The sequence below is a fragment of the Leuciscus leuciscus genome (assembly GCF_965113295.1).
Source record: "Leuciscus leuciscus genome assembly, chromosome: 3".
Lineage (NCBI taxonomy): Eukaryota > Metazoa > Chordata > Actinopteri > Cypriniformes > Leuciscidae > Leuciscus > Leuciscus leuciscus.
In genome coordinates this window covers 48,710,522-48,733,359 of record NC_138727.1, presented here as the reverse complement: position 1 = coordinate 48,733,359, position 22,838 = coordinate 48,710,522, and the positions used below count along the sequence as shown (strand labels likewise).

General features: G+C 38.1%; 1 protein-coding gene across 2 annotated transcripts; it reads right to left on the bottom strand.

Annotated features, from left to right (window-relative positions):
* Positions 1–1,295: 1,295 nt before the first annotated feature.
* On the bottom strand, positions 1,296–21,992 carry tnpo2b (transportin 2b). 2 transcript variants are annotated; one of them, XM_082164446.1, is made up of 25 exons: positions 21,782–21,992; positions 19,334–19,433; positions 18,070–18,145; positions 17,831–17,980; positions 17,532–17,638; positions 16,626–16,759; positions 16,459–16,540; positions 15,900–16,022; positions 15,695–15,813; positions 15,488–15,548; positions 12,946–13,117; positions 12,529–12,681; positions 11,365–11,590; positions 10,526–10,697; positions 10,018–10,104; positions 9,781–9,888; positions 9,530–9,688; positions 8,419–8,506; positions 8,224–8,322; positions 7,997–8,092; positions 7,844–7,919; positions 7,334–7,433; positions 5,552–5,626; positions 4,791–4,936; positions 1,296–1,963 (listed from the first exon to the last, which is right to left on the bottom strand). In XM_082164446.1, exons 2-24 carry the CDS (start codon positions 19,430–19,432, stop codon positions 4,829–4,831), a joined length of 2,670 nt encoding a protein of 889 aa, XP_082020572.1. In that variant the 5' UTR covers position 19,433; positions 21,782–21,992; the 3' UTR covers positions 1,296–1,963; positions 4,791–4,828. The 2 variants fall into 2 exon arrangements, with proteins under 2 accessions (XP_082020572.1, XP_082020573.1); XM_082164447.1 differs by lacking the exons at positions 1,296–1,963; positions 4,791–4,936 and having other exon boundaries at positions 5,575–5,719; positions 7,326–7,433.
* Between the last annotated feature and the right edge of the window lie 846 nt (positions 21,993–22,838).

The following is a 22,838-nucleotide window of genomic DNA, read 5'->3' as shown; positions in this document are numbered from 1 at the left end:
AACTGGAGTGAGTGGAGGGGGGGGTCATTTGCATATTCATAGAACCGCGTATACTAAATGAGGAAAGGATCTAGTATTACATTCAAGATATTTTAAGGCATGAAGACATTTTTTTCAAGGAAAAAACGCTTATTTTGGTGATCAAAGATGAGTTTTAAGGGATAAAATGACTGACCTCGGGGGTTTGCCTTAGCTACGTTCCTTTTCTAATGAAAAAAAAAAAAAAGGTCGAGAGAAATCAAGAACTCACAAAAGACAGAAAACACTTCTTCAGCTTGGTAAAAAATCGTTTTATTTTTCCTGGCAAGGTAAAGAGAGAAATGTGTGATTGTTTTTGTCTTTCAGAGTCTCAGTGCAGATTTCAACACGCAGCAATCGTTCCCCGCCTCGCCATCCTTCCAACTGTCACTTCCTGTCTTTGCTTTCAGCTTGCTCTTATTTTCAAATCTTCCAAACAAATAGTCACGAGAAAAAACAAGACACGTGATGAATCCAACAGTTTTATCAGTAAATTTACCAGCAAAGTCCTTACAAAAAAATAATAAAAATAGCAACAACAAAAAAAAAAAGTGCATGACAAGCGATAATCCAATTTAAATTATGCATTTTGCACCAATAGAATTTAAATGTTGTGAATTCAGTTCTATTTATCAATCAGCAATAGCAGCCAAACTAAAAAAAACCTTAACCTTATTGTTGTAAAACTATATTTGATATAGTTGTAGTTTGTTGGATAAGCTGATTAAATCACTAAATACCAAATATCAATATGGCATCAAAATTTATCGGTACAAATACATTCATACACACACTCACAAGCGCGCACACATTGTTGGTCACAGTTTACAGGTCAATAGGGGTCCAGGAGTCAAGTGTAAGGTACCTTAAAACAATTAACAATCTATTAACGCAGAATACACGTATACGAAAAAAATACATGGCAATGACACTAACATAACACTTAAAAGCTCCCAACACAGCTACCGTTACACACACACACACACACACATAACGCAAGACATGATCGTTATACTGTGGAGTTTCCGTTCCAGCTCCTTCACGACGAGACCGAATCTCTCAAAATCACGACAAGATTAAACTACGGTGTGATTGAAATCTGTAAACTACGATGAGTTTCAACAGCGAACACTGACCAAGCCCAGGAAAAAACTACAAGCCAACTACGCAAAAAAGTGAGAAGAAACATTGTAAAAGAAACGATACGCATAAGAGACGCAAGCAGAGAATCATGACGACAATCGGACAGGACGACGACAAAGCCGATGAGGATGATGATGAAAACTGTGAATTCATAAATGCTCCCTTACTAACGATCATAAACACAAATTCGCGATAGCGCGCTAACCATCTTTTTTTTTTTTCTTCGTTTCCTCAATGGTAATTATTAAAAAAAGAAAAACGACGCTAGTCTTTCCTAGATAGTCTCAGTGTTAAAGTCTGATTATGCTATTGCTACGGCAGCGCTGGCACCGCAGGCCGCTCGTAGTTATTGCAACTTCATGTGCAAGAGTTTCTATGGTCAGTCTGCGTGTGAATGCGTTTGATTCTTATGCCTGGGATTAACTTGAGATTAAAAAAAGTTGTATAACAGTTGCTGTCTAGCTTCCCTCCCTAATCTTAATCTTAATTTCCCAGATAACTGTCTATACCTCCCTCCCGTTAAACCTACGACCTCCCTCCCGCTCTCTTAAGTTTTCGCTCTCCCTCGGTTACACTATCTCTCGTCTTCCCTACGTTTTTAGGTTTATTCCCCGTGATTGGGTGCATTCTGCAGTTAACTAGAGGAGTCCCCTCCCCCCTCCCACCCACCCACCCACCCTCATGGACACACAAAGGGCGTGGGATCTGTCCGTCAGGCGGAGCGGCCAATCGCGTCCCTCTCCCCCATGATCAGGGCAGTGCAATACACAGATGGATGAGTTCCCCCCTCCTAAAGGTTCAACTGAAAGAAACAGAAAGAAAGAGAGACAAATAAGAGCAAAGTAGATTCTAGCATTTATTTTTTTGGACCGATTATCGATTTCACAATTACTTTTATACCTAATCTTTAACAAATATGCATAAACCTTGTGTCTGACTTCAGTATTTTGACGTATTTTCTGAGTGAAACGGAATATTGAAAGAGAAAAAAAAAAGGGGGAATGGCTTGTTTTTACCCTCAGGGAAGAGATTGGACAAATAAGAGCAAAGTAGATTCTAGCATTTTTTTTATTTTGGACCGATTATCGGTTTGACAATTATTTTATACCTAATCTTTAACAAATTTGCATGAAACTGAAGTTGCGACTGACTTCAGTATTATGACGTTTGAAACGGAATATTGAATGAGAAAAAAAGGGGGCATGGCTTGTTTTTATCCTCAGGGAATAGATTAGACTTGACATTAGTAGATTCTAGCATTTTTTTTTATTTTGGACCGATTATCGGTTTGACGTTCTACCCGAACCGTCTCATCAGAAAAGGAAGGGCATTCCAGAGGGGAAGTACATTTTCAGATTTTGATTAGAGATTACAAAGACAAAAAAAAATTTTTTTTGTGCATCAACTTGCAGGGATGAATTGTTCACCACAAGACTAGTAATGTGCACTAACAAGTAAATAAGGTAAATTTTGATTCATGTCGACTTTATTTTCCCACAGACACTCTACGGGATATTTAAAGGCAGCAACAGTCAATGTTGCGACAGACCTGTAACCCGTTTCACCGATAATTCAATGTTTTTTACCGATATTTACACTTTATTTAATCTGTTATTATTCGTATTATTTCGATGACAGATGCTGATATAAGATGACACAATCGCGTCTGTAATCTGTTTTATTGATCATTTCTTTTTACGATATTCACACTTTATTTAGTCTGTTATTGGCTTGACTGATATTTTATAACAGATTATATCTATTCTTTTAGAAGTTCTTTAAAGGGATAGTTCACCCAAAAATGAAAATTCTGTCAGTAATTACTCACCCTCATGTTGTTCCAACCGCGTAAGACTTTCGTTCATCTTCGGAACACAAATTAAGATATTTTTGATGAAATCTGAGAGCTGATCACTTCTCCGTAGGCTGCTAGGTGGCCCAAACTTGCTGGCCCAGAAAAGTTATTAAAGAGATCGTTAATATAGTCCAAGTGACTACAGTGGCTCAATCTTAAGTATATCAAGCGACGAGAATACTTTTTGTGCGCAAAAACAAACAAAAATAACGACTTTATTCCACTATTCATTTACTTCTCTCTGGGCCACTAGTTGGTTCGCGTAGTGTTTTTTGCGCTGCGCGTCACACACATGACCAGCGTCGGCCAATAGTGAGCCTACGTGGTGACGTGTAACACAGACGCGCTGCGCAAAAACACTACGAGGCCCAGAGAGAAGGAAATGAATAGTGGAATAAAGTCGTTATTTTTGTTTGTTTTTGCGCACAAAAAGTATTCTCGTCGCTTGATATACTTAAGATTGAGCCACTGTAGTCACTTGGACTATATTAACGATCTCTTTAATAACTTTTCTGGGCCAGCAAGTTTGGGCCACCTAGCAGCCTACGGAGAAGTGATCAGCTCTCAGATTTCATCAAAAATATCTTAATTTGTGTTCCGAAGATGAACGAAGGTCTTACGCGGTTGGAACAACATGAGGGTGAGTAATTACTGACAGAATTTTCATTTTTGGGTGAACTAACCCTTTAATGTCCTGTAAGTGAATGTGGGCAGATGAAGGTGACATAAGCAGCAACAGTAAATGTTGTGACAGACCAGTATCCCGTTTTACTGATAATTGATTAATTTTTTTAACCAATATTCACACTTTATTTGAACTAATCATTTTTGTTTTTTCAGTGACAGATGCTAATATAAGATGACATAATCGGTGTCTGTCAGTGATGCAACAGTCAGTTTGACTGATATCCTTTTACTCATTCACTTTAAACTTAAACTGTTATCGTTTCTTTAATAGCACGTCTACTGATAAATTACCAATTTGTTCTTAAATACATTTTTAAAAAGCATGTTGAAATTAATTGATATAACAGCCAAACATTATTCATTAAAAACTGTATAGAATTTTAAGCTTAAGTTAAATGTAGCCTAGAACAAATATAAAAATACATTGGTGACACTTTACAATAAGGTCTCATTTGTTGACATTAATTAATGTATTAACAATGAACAATATCTTAATAGAGCATTTATTAAACTTTCTTAATGATAGTTAATAAAAAAAATACACATTTTTAAGTAATGTTAACATACACATTTTGATGATAAAATGCATTAGTAAATGTTGAGATTAACATTAGCTAAAATTAATAAATGCTGTAGAAGTATTGTTCATTGTTATTTCATAACTAATGCAGTTAACTCATGATAACAAATGAAAACTTAATGTAAAGTGTTCCCAATAAATTTAGATTTCAAAACAATTTTGATGCATAAATATAATGGCATGCATGTTATTATTTAAAAATATTTATAATTAATAATAAAAAAAAAAAATCTTCAAATTAATATATTTGGGTACAGTCACATTATATTAATTGTGTTTTATGATACTATCTTTTTATTTTTGTAGTCCAATAATTAAGAAAAAAACAAAAATGAAATATTAAAAATAGCCATCAGACAGTCATTTAAAAAAGGTTGATTTCTACGACAGTTTATCAGTTTAACTACGCAAATGAACGGCGGTGCAATGTTCAAATGAAGTGCAGGCCTGTTATCTGCCACGTACTGCAGATATACAGGGAGTGATGGTTTACTCTAGTACACTCACCTGACAGCGTGTGCTGTGTGTGAAGCAGAGGGGCGGGGCTACACGCCATAGCATGCAGAGAGGCGTTCCTTCAGGATGGGCGGGAACTGCTCCGAGAACTGCTGCCAGTTCTCCTCTCCGACCTGGTCCTTAAAACCGTGTAGGATCTACAGACACATGACCTCATTTAACAACTCAAATCTTTTATAGTGCTGACATTTTTGATGTTACGCAGCTCCATGCGTGTCTAATGGGGTGTAAGAATATATAGTGTCACAATATATCGCAATACAAAAGTGCAACAATATGTATCATGGATAGTTCAACCAAAATAAAAATTACTGTGTGAGAAGTTTTCAGAGTTTTAGTGTCAGTACTACATTAAACTACTATATATTATGTTGAATATAATGTATAATAATGCAATGGGTGAATATTTATGGCTCCTGATAATGCCAGATGCCAAAAAGTGGCCTACATTATTGTAAATATATCTAGTCAGTGATAGAGTCTAAAATAATTCAGTATTTGCAGCTTCAAAATCATGAATATTTTTATTCTGGTGTCTCTATTGTCCTGTGCATTGGGTTTCCAGCACCAAGTCCAAGATACTCATTTACACCCACAATGTAATATCAAATTTAGCATTTGAATCAACAGTGCATTTTTTGTTAACCTTTTACCAAATGTCTTGGAGAATCGCAATAATATCGTATCGTGAGTTCAGTATCGTGATATGTATCGAATCGTGACATGAGGGTATCGTTACACCCCTGTCTAACCTTGTAGAACATGTCCCTCAGGTCATCTTTCGGGTTGACCCAGGAGGCCACCGCATCACAGAAGAAGATGAAATCCTGTGGAAGGAGAGACAGACGAAAGGAAATGAGTGATGAAGGGATGAACGGATGAGTAACATCAGTGTCAATCACAATGGAGTCGGAGTATCACAGGGCTCCAGACTAACTTTTTTTATTAGGAGCGCTGTAGCCCCTGACTTAAAATTTTAGGAGCGCAAGCAGAAAATTTAGGGGCACATCTTAAATCACCTTGCAATGCAATTATTCACATTTCCCCCAAAAATAACTGTATTACTGACAAATGCTTTGATAATAAATAGACTTAACGTACAGAAATTACAATGTGCAGTTTTATTTTAAGTTCAGAGGGCTCCAGACTAACATTTGAGGGCAGCGGCACTAAGTTCTACAGAAAGTATCTGGTAGCACTGTGGGATGACAAAGCACTGAGCTTAATTTGAAGTGTAGATAAAATTAACTTGAACTATTATCATTCATAATGTCTTAATATTAATTCAATAGCAAAATGAGTGACAAAATTGATATTAGGGATTGAAAATAGCCAATAAGCGCCCTCAGCAGCTATGTTCACAATGGTAATTTTATTTTATTTATTTTTTTAAATAAGTGTGAGTTTTCCTACTTCTTGAAACTTTTAGTTTTATAAATAGAGACAATCTTTAAAGGTTGAACAAAAAATGTTTTGGTCAACACATTAAAAATAACATTTAAATATGATATTATAGTTTTGAAGTGCTGGAAAAAGATATGTGTAGGCTACTGTTATAACCACAGTATACCGTTACAGTTAGTGTTACTACATTAAATCCATGGTGAATGTTGCTGATCTGTGGACCTAAAGCCTTCTATAACTTGTTCGTTCATGGCACGATGTTTCTCCTGGTTTCCACGTTAGCGCTGTTTGATCTGATATGGTTTATAACAGAGAATTCTGCGTTGAATCTGAATGTTTCTCACTGGATCTCGCAACGATGTTATTAATTCTGTCGCGAACTCAATGGATTTCTTCACTGGATGTCCACGATGTGACGGTGTTGCGTGATCGAGATCCGCCCGCGACTGGCGAGAGAAGCTCTGCGCTGTCTATTATTGGTTCGAACTATTAAACGGTCCGTGACGCAGAAATGAGTAGCGCAGTTTTTTTTCCGCTTTCATTTTGTTTTGATTTATTAACATGTCACGGAATACTCTATGCTTGAGGCTGAGAATGTGTCTAACTAGCATATTGTGTTTAAACTGCGAAGTGCCTGCACTGTCTGCAAACTTCATTTTCCCTGCAGTTCTGGGGTAGCGACTGCAACATTCGCAGTTCATTAAGTTCGTCTCCTTACAGTACCTCAACCAGCTGAATTCTCGCAGCCAGTCTTCCCGAAAATGGTGGGTTCGGGCCTTTATCACCTCACAAACCTCTGATTCTGAATCATCATCCAGCTGTGTCTGTGACATTGATATTTGTCTCCGTCTCCTTCCCACGGACGTTTACGCGCGCTCGATTATCTCTAGGACCCTCCCCCTCCACACATTAGCCAGTTACAGTGGCCATTCCCAATTCTTCTCACACTCATTGGCCTGCCACACATTCCGGATTCACTGACGCGCCCCTTCCGTTTAACGTGTAAAAACAAAACAAATTTACTGGTCGCACATGTGCGACTGGATGAAAAATTCAGTCGCACACTCTCAAATTTTGGTCGCAAAATGCGACCATTTGGTCGCAGTCTGGAGCCCTGTATCAGAACTGACCTGGACCACGCCGCCAGGATTTACACCAATCATCACGCAGATGCCTCTGAAGGCGGAGTCCTTTTCTTCATTATCTCTGATGTTTCGCAACGAAGTGCACCTGCAAAAAGACAATCAAAAATATATAGCTTAGCTGGTATTAATAGTTAAGCCTGTCTTAAGAAATGTATTAACCAAAAATGGAATACAATTATTAAGAATTCAAATTAACTTACCAACAAAAGTTTTAGGTTGATAAGATTTGTAAATAATTCTGATATGATCATTTTTATTCTCAATAAACATTTCTTATTATGATCAATGTTGAAAACAGTAGTGCTGCTTCATATTTTTGAGGGGGTACTTTTTTTTTTACATTTTCTTAATGGTTCTTTGATGAATAGAAAGTTCATAAGAACAGCACTTTTTATAGAAATCCTATTATAAATTCCTTAATTGTCCATTTTGATCAGTTTAATGCACCCTTGCTGTATTAATTCTTCCAAAAAACTTGTAGATGTAGTGACTCACCAGGGTCTGATGAACTGTTGCAACATGGGAGCCACTTCCTGTGGACAGACGTAACCGAGGCGACCAATCGTGATGGCTGTAAACAGGAGTTAGGGTTAGGATTATTGATCAGCTGTGTGTAAGGTAAGTGATGGATAAGGTCAGAGGTCATACCCGTGTTCTCCAGCAGGGTTTTGGGAGTGTTGGGTCTGTTGATGATCTCCACCAGGTGAGGAAGAACCAGAGACACATACGGCTGCATCTCCACACCTACGACAACACATGATCCAGGGGTCACAATCACCTCACTACGAATTCACTCAAACACACCTTCAAATTCTACGGTTCTAAAATCTCTGATGATGTCATTCTAATCCAGTGATGCGTGCGATGATCCTCACCCATCTGCATGCAGATCTCTCCGATGGCCCAGGTGGCGTTATTACACACCGAGATGAACTCAGGGTTCAGATTCGTCCCCAGGATGGGCATGAACTCCGCTAAACACACACACACACACAGTTTCCAAGATTAAATCATGTGAATAAGCATGTAAGGGTGTATGATGCGGATCGGATGATCAGGTGTCGTCGTACCGATGCAGGGTTTGACGTGTGGAAAGCAGGCCTTGGTCAGATCACCCAGCAGAGCGAACGAGCTCTGTCTCACCTCAGGCATCGTGTCCTACACACAACAGAGTCACTCTTTATTTGTACAACAGTACAACTACATTCATTATTTATTATTATTTATTTGATAACAATAGTAATAATAATAAAAATATTAAAATACATAATTATTAAAATAACAAAAACAATATAAAACAAATAAATGCATAATATAGTAAATAATATATGTAAAAGATAAATATGAAGTATTAAATTAAAAAAACACATACATATAAAACAAATAAAAATATAATAATCTATTATTTTATAACAATATAGTTAATTGAAATAAATAAATAAAATAAATACAAACAATAAAATAAATAAATGTATAATAGTCAATTAAATATTGTAATTATAATAAACAAAATTAATTCATAATATATACTAAATCAAAACAAATGTGTAATTTAGTAAATATATTAAAATGATCCATTTTATTAAAATGAATTTATTTTATAACAATATAGTTACTTCAAATAAAACAACATAAAATAGATGCATAATATCGTAAATTATATTGGGGAAAAAATTAAGTTTTAAATAATACATTTATTTTAAAATATAGTAAATATTTCAAATAACTAATATATATATATATATATATATATATATATATATATATATATATATATATATATATATATATACACACACTCAAATAAATATTAACATGACATCAGCAATAAAACAAATAAAAGTATAATATGCATTTATTATAGTAATAATACATATAACATTGTAAATTCAAAAAATTATAATAATAATATAAACAATCATAAAACAAATACGAGTAATATAGTAAATAATATAAAGTTAAAATGATCAGTTTTATTAAAATAAATTTGTTTTATAACAATATAAATCACATAATCATAATAATAACAGTGGATATAAATACAATAACATGAAACATCAATTTATAATATATTAAATATTTAAGTAATTAGAATACATTTATTTTATATAATATTGTAAATTATTTAAATAAAAATGGGAACACCTCCAGCATATTTTTCACCCCTCTCACACACTGTACCTGCATACACTGGAACAGAAGGGTCATGATGTTGCTACGGGCAACTAGCTGGTCCACATGACCCCCGAGACCCTCGGCCAGACCACTCAGCAGATCCAGAGCCACGATCATGAAGTCCTTATCTGGAGCCTCGTACTGATCCGGCTGCTGGCTGTACATCTGCGCACACACAAACAAAGGGGTGGGTTAATGACTCTGTGGTTCACTGATGTACATGCATATGTGTGCTTGAACAAAGTGTGTGTTCTCACCATGGCTTGTGCGAGTGTTTTCTGCACCAGAGTAACACAGCGCTGATAGACGGGCTCGCAGTACGGCAGGAAACCGCTCTGCAACGCTGTAGCCACAGACGACAAACACTACGCACACACAAAACACAGAAGAAATGAGGGCCATTTCTTTGTTTTATCTTTAAAAATGAATCTACCATTATGTGTCATGACAAAAACTATGAAACGAAGGCTTTCACTCTGGTCTGAGTGTCTCACCTCCAGCAGGGGAAACAGGTCTTTATCCTCGTCTTTCAATTCATTCCACTTCTGGATGAGAGGAGGCATCAGTTTCTGGATGTATTCCTGTTCACACAACACAAGATCACACCACTGAGCTCTACGTGTGCAAACGTGCACTATTGGGATGCATTCAATTGCAGTAAAGACATTTATGTTACTGTTTTCTATTTCAAATAAATACTAATAATAATCAGAAATATTTCTTGAGCATCAAATCATCATATTAGAGTGATTTCTGAAGAATCATGTGACACTGAGGACTGGAGTAATGATGCTGAAAATTCAGCTTTGATCACAGGAATAAATTACATTTTAGAATATATTCACATAGAAAACAGTTATTTTACATTGTAAAAATATTTCACAATATTACTTGATCAAACAAACGCAAAGAAATGACTTTTCAAAAACAAAAAATAATCGAACTTTAAAGTGACTGTGTAAAAAGGCGGTTTGTTAAATAGGTGGGAAATTGTGTTGTCACCGGTTGGTTCAGATGATGGCCGACGGAGTCTGCCAGGGTGCCGATGGCGTCGTAGAGGATCAGAAGGTTCTTGTGCTGATATTTCCCGAACGCAAACACCAGAGTGTCCAAAATGAAACTGAGATATGGAACCAGCTCGGTGCACGCCTCCTCCTCCAGAGTCGCAAATGCACTGAAAAAAAACATTACAGCGTTACTTTATTACTCCAAAATGGGGGTTGTGCGATATGGTAAAGAAATACTATCACGCTTTTTTGATCAATATTGTGATTTCGATTGTAATCACGATTTTAAAACAATATTTCCTTATGATTTTTTTTGGAAGCCGGCTTTATTGCCCATATTTGCAGGCACCATATGTTTGCAAAAATGTGTGATATCGTCGGTTATTAAAAAAAAAATTTAAACTCCGCATTCTATGTAAATGGCTCTTGATACTGTTGCCGTTGTAAATGCTCTTGCCGCATTTATGGTTTGACAGGTCTTGCAAATTACCTGGCTCTGATACATCATCACTCCTGTATCCAAAATATCCCCAAACCCCAGATCTTGATTTTTTTGGTACTTATCATGCCCTGAATTCTCCTTACCCGTTTCTTCCACGTCGCTCCACTGTCTATTTGAGAATGCATGTCACGCGTCTACGTTTAAAATAACAAACTTCAGAGCGCAAAAGACCCGACCTGTGAACGGCCCCCTGGGGACTGGTGGAAAAATCATGCTTTCTGCGGTTTAGAAACCGCGCATGCTCATCGCGATTTTATTACAATTTCGATTAGTCTCACAGCCTTATCCAAAATTATTCAGCTCTAAACAAACAAGCATTGTTTCAAACACACCTGCAGGCGGCCTCCTGCACCCTCTTGTTGCCGTCCAGGATGCGTTTGAGCAGTTCTGTCATGAGTGGTTTGAGGTGGGCGTCCGGCGGCTGGCTCACTACCCAGTGTGCATAGCGGCTGAGCGTCCAGCAGGCGATGGATCGAACCAGAGCCTTCTTATCACACAGACACTGGATCAGGTGTGGGATGAGCTCGGGCAGGTACGGTACCATTCCCTGCATGCAGCCTGACAGAGACAGAGCATTCAGTTAATTCAGGGCGTCTGCAGAGTTTTTTAAATCAAATTCAAGTCTTTAACACCTTTTTGTCCTACGCGAACGAAAACAAATGGGAGAAAATCAGGTGTAACTATATCCGTGCATTCATTCTTAAAGGGACAGCAGCCTCATAAACGGTTGTCATAATAAAAATCACTCACTGCTTTTGACTGAATCACTTTTTTATCGTTAATATGAATCAATTTATATTTGATTCATACAGTGAAGAGTATACAGTGTTTTATTTTGATTAATTTGATTATTCAATTTAGGTAGTATTTCTTACTACATGTTACATAAACCTCTGCTACTGTACCAGAAAAATTTTACGTTTATTTAATTTGTATATTTTTTCTATCAAGTTTGTCCTATTGTTTGTAATTTGCTTCTTTGTTCCTATTTTTTATATAAAAAATAAAAGAAAAATGTTCTGCCTCACTTTAATACAGAAGACTGTGTAATGATTGTAGTCAGCTTAAAGGGCATTTGTTTTATAATATTGGGTTGACTAAAATGGGAAGAAAAACTAAATAAATGTCAAGGTTCACATTTAATATAGTAGGATTTTTTTCCCTTCTAGACCTATTAAACTGTCCATCGAATCAAATAAGAAAAGTAACAAAAACTACAATCAAAATGCACATATTGAATTGAAATTTTAATTTGAAATTTGAAATCGTGGCCTCAAGAATGGATTCGAATAGAATCGTGAGGGACTAAAAGATTGCCACCTCTATAAACAAGCCTGAATTACACCGGGACTTTTATTTTGAAATGTCTTTAACCTTTTTTTTTTATGAGCTGAGTAAGTACAAAGTTAAATAAGATATGCACTCTTACAACCATATTACAACATAAACACAAAACAAAATTGTGTGAAATGAGTGAGTGTGTGTGTGATGCAGACCTTCAGCGATGGCTCCCAGCACCAGTATCCCAGACTCTTTGATGACCCAGTCCGGGTGGAACAACAAACCCTTCAGCAGCGGCAACAAGTGCGGCAGCAGCTCATCCCGAAAGACGTTAGCCAACACGTCCAGCGCCGCCGCAGAACACTTCCCTGTGAACACACAACAACATATACAAGTCAAGTCACCTTTTTTTTACACATTTTCAGTGTTGATTTAGTTTAGATCAATAACTGTAAATTTCAACAATTTCGAAGCAAGGTCAATTCAGTTATATGCAGCTTTACAGAAAGCAATAGTGTCATTATTCAGCCCGAGTCAGATTAATAACAGTGCTTATGTTGCAAATGAAATGATATACATACACGCAAAAGAACATTTCCAGCAAGAGCGCTCTGATTGGTCGGTTTACTCACGTAGGTTCCAGTCAGACAGCGTGTCATCGTCGTCATCCTCATCTTCATCGATGTCCTCGCCCTCCTCTCCTTCTCCTCCCTCGTGCTGCAGCGTGACGGTGCGTGACTTGTGGAAGCGAGGCTTGATGTCCTGCTCGCTGTCAGGAACGTTGTCGTCCTCCTCTACATCACCCTGAGACACACACAAAGACACACTGCAGCTGCATTCTGATTCACACGCTCCCTACATAGTGCTCACTTCTCAGGAGATCTAGATCAATTAGTAGGGCTGGGTATCAAAATCCATTAGTTCCAATATTGATACTTAAATCCCAATTTTGCAGATCTAGAATCGTCTTTCTATTTAGTTGTCTTTGCAGGCACACAAAAATGAACATACAACACGACCGTAATTTGTGGAAACATAGTTCCAAACAAAGATCACAGCAGAACCATTGCGCATCTCACAAACATTTTTTCATTACTGAACAATTCAGCGTTTTAAATTAACAACTGGCTCATTTTTTAATGAATCAGCCGTTTGAACGAATCGTTTGAATTAGGGGTGTCGCAATATACCGGTGTTGACGATAATCGTGATATTCAAAGCATGAAATATCGACATCGTGTTAATTTAGAGTGTGACAATATACCGGTATTGGCGATAACCACAATGTTTAAAATGAATAGGACTCTTATGATAACATGACACGTAAATACTCCAGCGCCAGTACCTGGTTGACCTCTCAGGTGGCAGTATTGCACCCGCTGACACCTGTCAAATAAGAAGACGACGCAGCGCTCGTCCGCGCCCGCGCAGCTAGAGTGGAACACTGTCTACACCCGAAAAAAGTAAGCTCGCCAGTATTAAGAACAGAGTTCTTCGGCTTCAAAGAAAACAGCATCTTAAAGGTGGTCGCACACCGGACGAGAAGCGCAGCGCCACGTCTTTAAAATTCGAACACATTCTCTATGAGTGTAGGCTACACACACCGGTGGCCGCGATGCCCAGCAACGGCTCAGGACCATGTTCAAAATCCTGCCGCGACACAGAGCGTCATTTACATCGTTTTATATTAACTTTACATTATATTTGTCTCAAATCATCGTAAATTATTTTACCCTGTGCTGCAATATACAGTATATTCAAATTAAAATTCTGTAAATTTTACATTAATTTACAGAAATCAGCTGCTTGAATTAAAATTGCTGATGTTATCGGATTTTCAGGTGATATTCTCAATTCATTCAGTTAACGGACGCTCTGAGGTAAAGTGTTCAGATCACAGACTCAGCAACTATTATTTAATTGTACAGTGTATTCATAACATAGTACAGACATTCTCTCAATTCCATAATGTCCTTAAACAATGATATTGCTGGCCATAAACTGAGACGCGCGTGCGTGTGCGATACCTCGAGTTGTCATAGACGCGACGCGGCTATTATTTTACTAGTCATGGAATGGGAAACGTGACATTAACTGTTAACAGGGGGTTTCTGTGTTCATATATTAATAAAGGGTGATTATTAAAATTAAGAACCCCGTTTTCTTCACTCATCTTATTTTTGTATTTGTATTTGCACTTGATTTTTTTATTCAAATCTGCTATCTGCATGACTTTATTGGCGCCGGTGCAACAATAGGTTTAAGAGCTTTTCAGTTCTTCAGGAAATCTTCAGACAGTGTTTTGCTTCAGTTTGAAACCAGATAAACTTCACATGCTTGTCTTCCTTCACAAGAATTTGCCATAGATTGAGTACGCAAGAAGTAAAAAATGCATGTGCCTTGTCTATCAGTATCCTTATGTTTGTTGGGTAAAAAAGAAAAACTATATAAACAAAGTAAAAATGAATTTGACTGATAACTACCCGAAATAGATTTTATAGATATCGCGATATATCGATATCGTGAATTCTTTTGGCCACAATAACCGTGGTGTGAAAAATCTAACATCGTGACAGCCCTAGTTTGAATGAATGAATCATTCAGTAAAACGGTCACTTGCCGCCACCTACTGGAGGGTTTAGTTTCATGTTTACAAGTATCACTCTTCATTTCTTATTTGTATTTTTAAAAAATATTTAAAATAATCTCATTACATCATTTAATGCAGTTGTACAAATTATTTAATTTGTTTGGTATTCTAATTGAATTTATTGATCAAATTTAAGAATTTAAGATGAAAGATGGAGCATATATTTAATAAGATTAGGACAAAATGCCCTTTGAAAGGTAAAAAAAAAAATGCCCTCAAAGTAAATATCACAGATATGCAGTTTTAAATGTCAAAGCTGATGAAACTGATGAGAATTTTGCTTCAGAATAAATAATATTTACACCACAAAAAAAAAAATCCTATTTTTTCAGGACAGGCATCATTTTTATTCAGACAAGTGAATGAACCATTTACTTGTCCGAAGGACAAGCACATGACAAGGCTTAATGTTGAGCCCTGTAATAAATACTGCAATTGTATCGGAACTGATTATGTGACCGCACCTTATCTAATGCAATAAACATGATTTGACTCCAAAGATTATGTCTCATATGGTGACTCACCTTCAGTAAAATGATGTCGATCTCAGAATACTTCATTCCGTTCACCAGGATGGGGATGAGTCTGTAGGGAAACACATTAACATTAGATCACCTCACACGAGCTCAGATTAGATCTCACAAACAGAACCTAACGGGGACCAGAGGGCTTAATCTGTGTGTTGTTTCTGCTCAGATGTGTGTGTGATGATGATGGCCTGCAGTACTCACTGGACCAGGTGTCCTGAAAGAGCCTCTTTACAGATGGGCTGCTCCGCTAGAGTCAGCCAGAACTCGCACGCCTCCAGCGCCACGTTCTCATCTGCATCCTGCGTGCGCTGAAGCATGTACTGCGGAGAAACACGGATGAGCCTCAAACCTCCCACCCATCCACTGTAAAACGCCTCGTGTGACATCAGATGTTTGCATGTTTCACCTGTATGATGCTGTGCATGTGTGGTATCAGACGGTCGATTCGGACCTCCAACAGCATGACCAGAGCTCTGCACACGTTCTTCCTCACCTCGCAGTCTTCATCACCCGCCAACGCAAACAGAGACTGAAAAACACAGATGAGCTCAGCCTTCACCACAGAAATAACTACAGATTCATAGTGCACTGTGAACCCAATTGTACTCGTGTTTAGTACGTTCTAGGCTTCTAAAAAGTATGCTTTCTAGACACTACTACAACTTTGATTTGATAAAGTCTACAAGTATCATTCATAATCAATGTGCAGTGTAATTCACAAATTGTGAATCGTGTGGTTCTTTTTATCGAATCAGACTGAATCAATCAGTCAGCTCAGATGACTCACTGAACAGGTTATGATGTCTGACTGCAAATGAGCTGAAAACCCAAACTGTGTTAAGGCAAATTTTAAAAAGCTCATTTGTAAGGTTAGTGTGACCTTTAAAAGTCTTTCTGCTTCAAGAGCAAGATTAAAGTTACTGCTTGAAATAATTCTTGGTGGATGGAATCGGTGACAAACTCACCTCTATGAATGTGTCGATGTTGTCCATGAGAGCCTGAGCCCTGCCGATAATGAACTGATTCACGCACGCTATGGCATGAGACCTGAAGACAGAATGTGAATTAATAATGGCACTCATTATAAAACAGACCGTATTCAATTCTAAGATCTGTGCTCGTGGTTGTTTACCTGATCTTGGGGCTGCAGTGTTTGAAGAACTGCAGGAATTTGGGGATCATGATGTTGAGGGGTCGATTCAGAGCATCACTGTCCAGCAGTTCAGACGAGTCCTCACAGATCTTCTGCAGCGCACCGAAAGAACCCTGCACACACACACGTTAGTCACAATGAAATCAAAATTGACGACTTTTTTTTTATTGCCGTATTTATTATAAATTTATCAATGCCCATAATTTTTTTTAATTCATGTGCCCCATAATCTTTCATCAAACTATCTTCCCCTTCCTCTCACAGCATCTTCTCTTCTCTGATGATGCGTTTACTGGCGTGAGGGCGGGGCAACCTGTCACTCACATGAGATCCACCAATAGCAAACCACAACCATCCAATAAACTCCCCATGAACAAAATCAAGCCCCGCCCTGCATTTGTTCTTGTTCGAGAGGCCGTTTCACTCAGATATACGTCACAATAGGGAAGAAAAGACTATTGCAACTTCATGCTGACTTTAAAGCAATCAGCAGACACAACTTATCAAACAATTATTTTCAGCACAATGAATTTATAATAGACTATATAGACAGGAATATTTAAGGGTGAAATACTAACACACTGCCTATTGCACAGTATAAACTGTATACTATTTCTTAAACAGCATGAGCAAACAATCTGTAACGTGTGTGTGTGTGTGTGTGTGTGTGTGTGTGTGTGTGTGTGTGTGTGTGTGTGTGTGTGTGTGTGTGTGTGTGTGTAAGTGTGTGTGAGTGTGTGTGAGTGTGTGTTGTGTGTTTCTGAGTGTCTGTGTGATTGTGTTTGTGAGTGTGAGAGAGATTGTATTTGTGTGTGTGTGTGTGTGTGTGTGTGTGTGTGTGTGTGTGTGTGTGTGTGTGTGTGTGTGTGCGTGTGTTTGTGTCACCTCGCAGGTGTTGTAATCCTCTGAGTTGAGAAGGTTGCAGAGTTGAGGCAGCAGTTCTGGCCATGTCTGCAGCTCCCCTTTAGAGGCGATGGTAGTGATGAGAATACCTGCGGACACACACACACACACACACACCAATTCAACTATAACGCAAAAAAAGCTGTTCGGCCCATATCTACTCACTTTACGATAATACATCCTTCTCTAAAAGAAAAAAAACACACTAATTACAACTGATCAAATGAAATTAACTCAGCCAGACACTCTAGAGAGGTTTGGCGGGTTTAATCCGGACTGACCGATGGTGGCGCGGATGAGCGGGGACGGGTCTCCGATGTTGTTGAGACACTCTCTCTTGATGAAGTCGGCCACAGCCGGGGGGAAGTTCTGGTAGTGAGCCTTCACGTTGTTCTTGAGAATCAGACCGCTCAGAGAACGGGTGGGCTCGTCTGCAGAGACACAGAGACACGTTCCTTGTGTGACCGGAGAGAGAGTGTGTGAAACGAGATAAGCTGATGCATGATGGGATCATACAGACCTTCGGATTTGAGGCTGGTGAGGACGAAGATGAGATAGTTGTTGAAGTCGGGATACTGATTCAGCTGCTCCAGTTTCTAATGGAAGCGTTACAAAAATATCATGATGAAGTCCAGACAACGAACAGATCTGAGATCAGACCAGTGACATTAAGATCCAAACAGACATTTACCACTACATTTTAGATCTTAACATTTGCACATATTTTGAAGTAAATATAAAATCATGGATATATTTAATGCACTTTTTAATCGGACTATTATGTTCCCTAAAAACCATGCCTGTAGACTAGTTCGTTTTTCTGATTTAATCCTTAAAAGAAAAAGAAAAATGGCATTAGAGTGAAGAATTAAATTCCTCATTCACGGTCAGATTCAACAAATCATATGGATCATCATCATTTAAAATTTCTCCATTGCTTTTCACATTTTGTAGGAAAAACCCTGTTAGAGTATAGCACTGTTTAATAGTATGAATTGCTATATTGATGCATATGAAAGAAATGTTTTATTTTATTCATTTTGTTTGCAGACGTTTTCATCCAAATATTATTTTATAAAAAAAATGAATATAAAGCTCAAAAGAACAGCATTTATTTGAAATAGAAATCTTTTTGTAACATTAAAGGGATAGTTCACTCAAAAATGAAAATTGTGTCATCACTTACTCAACCTCGTGTTGTTCTAAACCTGTATGGGTTTCTCTGTTCTGTTGAACACAAAAGAAGATATTTTGAAGAATGTCGGTAACCAAACAGTTGATGGACCCCATTGACTTCCATAGTGGGAAAAAAAAATACTATGGAAGTCAATGGGGTCCATCAACTGTTTGGTTACCGACATTCTTCAAAATATCTTCTTTTGTGTTCAACAGAACAGAGAAACCCATACAGGTTTGGAACAACACGAGGTTGAGTAAGTGATGACACAATTTTCATTTTTGAGTGAACTATCCCTTTAACAATGTCTCTACTGTCACTTTTGAAAGTTACTGCATACTTGCTAAATTGAAGTATTAATTCCTTTCAAAACACCAATTCCTACGATCCCAAAATATGATCCACGACTACCGTGCACATCTGTGACGAAACCCCCAAAATTGACCACACAGATACTAAACATTTGATTACCAAGAGCCCAGTGTTCATTCGTTCGGCTGTGACAGCTACATTTTCCATTTCATTTAGCGATAACCTGAACAAATAAGCTTCACAGGCATATAACTGATCATCCTGATATTGATCAGAAGTGATGATGTGCACAGACCTCTTGAACGGCTCTCTGTGTGGCCGTATCTGGAGACTGAGAGTCCTTCAACAGCTGGAGCACCTGCTGTAAACCCTGTTCATCCGGCTGCCACTCCATCCTGTGCTACACACACACACACACACACACACACACACACACACACACACACACACACACACACACACACACACAACAGAAAACACAGGCAGATGAGTGACCTACACCAATACACACACACAAACACCATCACTGCTTTCTTGGTACAATTGAGCAAACAACACACAAACCTATCGTGCACAGACACATGCACTCAGACCTAATACCCGGTTTAAAACACTTTTTAATTGTAGAAACCAGGCTAATCCACCGCGAGCACCTGGACGGAGGTTCACACATCAGCTTCACCATCTGATCAGGTTTAATTGGGAACGAGGCAGACGAGAGTGTGAATATGTGTGGAGGCTGCGGATGTGCGAGTGGGCCGTGTGTGAATGAGTCTTCAGTGCGTACGAAAGTCTGCAAACACTCATGAAATGCTTGGGTTTTTGCATTTATCTCCTTAAATATCACATGTTTCATTGCATACTATATAGAGGGTGCAGGGATGACGTCAGAACCCGGAAGAATAAATCCTTCCAGATTTTCCTAAGGAAATAAAGCCTGTGGTAAACATAACTTGATGATACTTTGACGTTTTCCACAATGGAAATTACACACACTCACACCCCAAGCTGTCTTATCTAGTCACTCATTGAAAACGTACTGCTTCAAAACGTGCGTTTTCACTATGAGCGTGTGTAATTTACGTTGTAGAACATAACGTCAAAGTGTCGTCATGTTATGTTAACCACAGGCTTCATTTTACACAAATTGAAACCCCCCCCATCATACAACCCCATAGGAAAGTCTCGAAGGAACCGGGTTCCCTGCAGAACACTGCATGTGAACAGATGAATTTGATAATGTCTGCAGCGGCGCAGGAGCTACATGAGCAAATCCTGATCATGTTCTCCAGCATCAATGGAAGAACATCAGACCATCTGTACAAAGAGTCACATGATCGAAGCCACTCATTTGATTAGTCACATAGAAATGGTGCAGAATATTCAAATGTCTTCATTCATGATGTTATTGCTTTGTTTTACAGTTTTCAAATTCCTAAAACGTTCTTTCACAAGTTTCAATGTGGACTTTTGGACCCACTGTGCACTTATTTTACTGAAGGATTAGCCTGGTTCACCCCAAAATGAAAATTGTGTCATTATTTACTCGTTTTAAACCTGTAAGACTTTCGTTCATAATCGGAATACAAATGAATATATTTTTTATGAAATCTGAGAGCTTTCTGTCCCTCCATTGACAGGCTACGCAACTACCACTTTCAAGCCCCAGAAAGGTAGTAAAGACATCATTAAAGTAATCCATGTGACTTCAGTGGTTTAACCTCAATTTGTGAAGCAATGCGAGTGCTTTGTTTGAGCAACAAAAAAAACTATTTACCACTTTATTTACTAATTATTAATCTCCAACGCACGTTCAAGTAACGTCTGCTCTCGCGTTGACAACACGCATGTGTCGTGCTGCTCTTGTCAACGCGCGTAAAAGATTAAGTAAAGTGGTTAATTATAATTGAACAAAGCACTCGTGTCGCTTCATCAAATTGAGGTTAAACCACTGAAGTCACATGGATTACTTTAATGGTGTCTTTACTACCTTTCTGGGGCTTGAACTGGTAGTTGCGTAGCCTGTCAATGGAGGGACAGAAAGCTCTCAGATTTCATCAAAAATATCTTCATTTGTGTTCCGAGGATGAACGAAGGTGTTACAGGTTTAAAACGACATGAAGGCGAGTAATTACAGAATTTTCATTTTGGGGTGAACTGTCCCTTTTAGTGCATCTATGCATGTTGTTTGTATAAGCGTTTAAGTGTGTATCTATCTCTTTAAGCTAATTAATAAGCTATTAATAAGCTATATTATGACTATCTTTCTATCTCTACATATCTACACACAAACATATACATATATATACATATACATACATACATATACATATGTATATATACTCCGTATATAAATATACTCAGTATATAAATATATATATATATTGAGTATACGACTGAGTGTGTATGATCCAAGTGTAGAGTGTGTGAGGGTGTGTACATGTTTTTGTTTGTGTGTGTCTACGTGAGTGTGTATTTGTGTGTGTATTATTGTGTGTTGTGTTGTGTATTTGTAGAAGTGTATAATCTCTGTGTGTATGAGTGTAGGCCGTGTGTGTGTTTACGCGGCCCGGTTTAACCCAATTCCCCGGCTTACATCAGACGCGTTAACCGATCACACATGAAATAAAACGCATTAAATCGGTTAGATGTGCGTGTTGAGCGTGTGTAAAGATGATGAATAAACACACACAGACGCTGATGTAGCCGTTAGCCGCTGTGCTAACCCGCCAAACGCTCTCACCTTCAGTCAGTGGCTCTCTCTGTCCGTCTATCTGCGTGTATATCTCTCTGCCGCGGCACGAGCGCTGATGGACGTCGGGTCGCGGTAACGGATGGCTCACCGCGGGTTTCTACGGGATTTCTGCAGGATTTAATCAGTGTGCTTGCTGTTATTCTTCTTTCACCGGCGGCGCCTGATTCATGGCGGACGCGTTAATCGCGCAGTCTGGATCTGCGCGGCTTCCGTACCGTTACGCTGACGTCATATATCATTAACATAAAACTACAAGAAGCGGTACTACTACTAAATACTGACCCTTTTTTTATACGTGAAAAATATATCGTGACTAACACATTAATTGTTATTTGATCATTTTGTTAATGAAGCTTTGTGGTGGATTTAAATTAAATTTAGAGAACTGTTATTCATGCTGTGACCTGTAGATGGAGACAAAGGTGAAATAATGGGTCATTTAGGTTCATTGGCCTCCATTAGAAGTCTCACACTGTTGTTCTATGGTACTGTGATTTACCATAATGTGTGATTATTACTATATTCATGTGTATTTACATGGTATCCCATCGTACTCAAAGAATGAGAGAATACCATGGTATTATCATCATGATAGCGTCCAAAAGTATAGATATGCTCAGAATGGGATACTAGTGAATTGCTTACTGCATACTGCATACTACCTATTACAAAATGGTCACGTGGCCTCATTAAAGAAATAGTTCACCCAACAATTTCATTATTTATCTGTACGAGTTTTTTTCTTCTGTTGAACACATAAGACGTTATTTTGAAGAATATGGGTAACCAAACAGTTGATGGACTCCATTGACTTCCATAGTATATATAAATACTATGGAAGTCAATGGGGTCCATCATGTGTTTGGTTACCCATATTCTTCAAATCCCCATCTCTTTAAGTTTAGTTCACTGACCGGTGTCCATTCATCATGTTGGAAATAAATCCAGTTCAAACTAAAGTAATAATGTTATTGGTTGTATGTGAGCAATAGGAAATCATCCATTCTTTATACCACTTTTCCACCCGGTTATTATTTTGTCCACT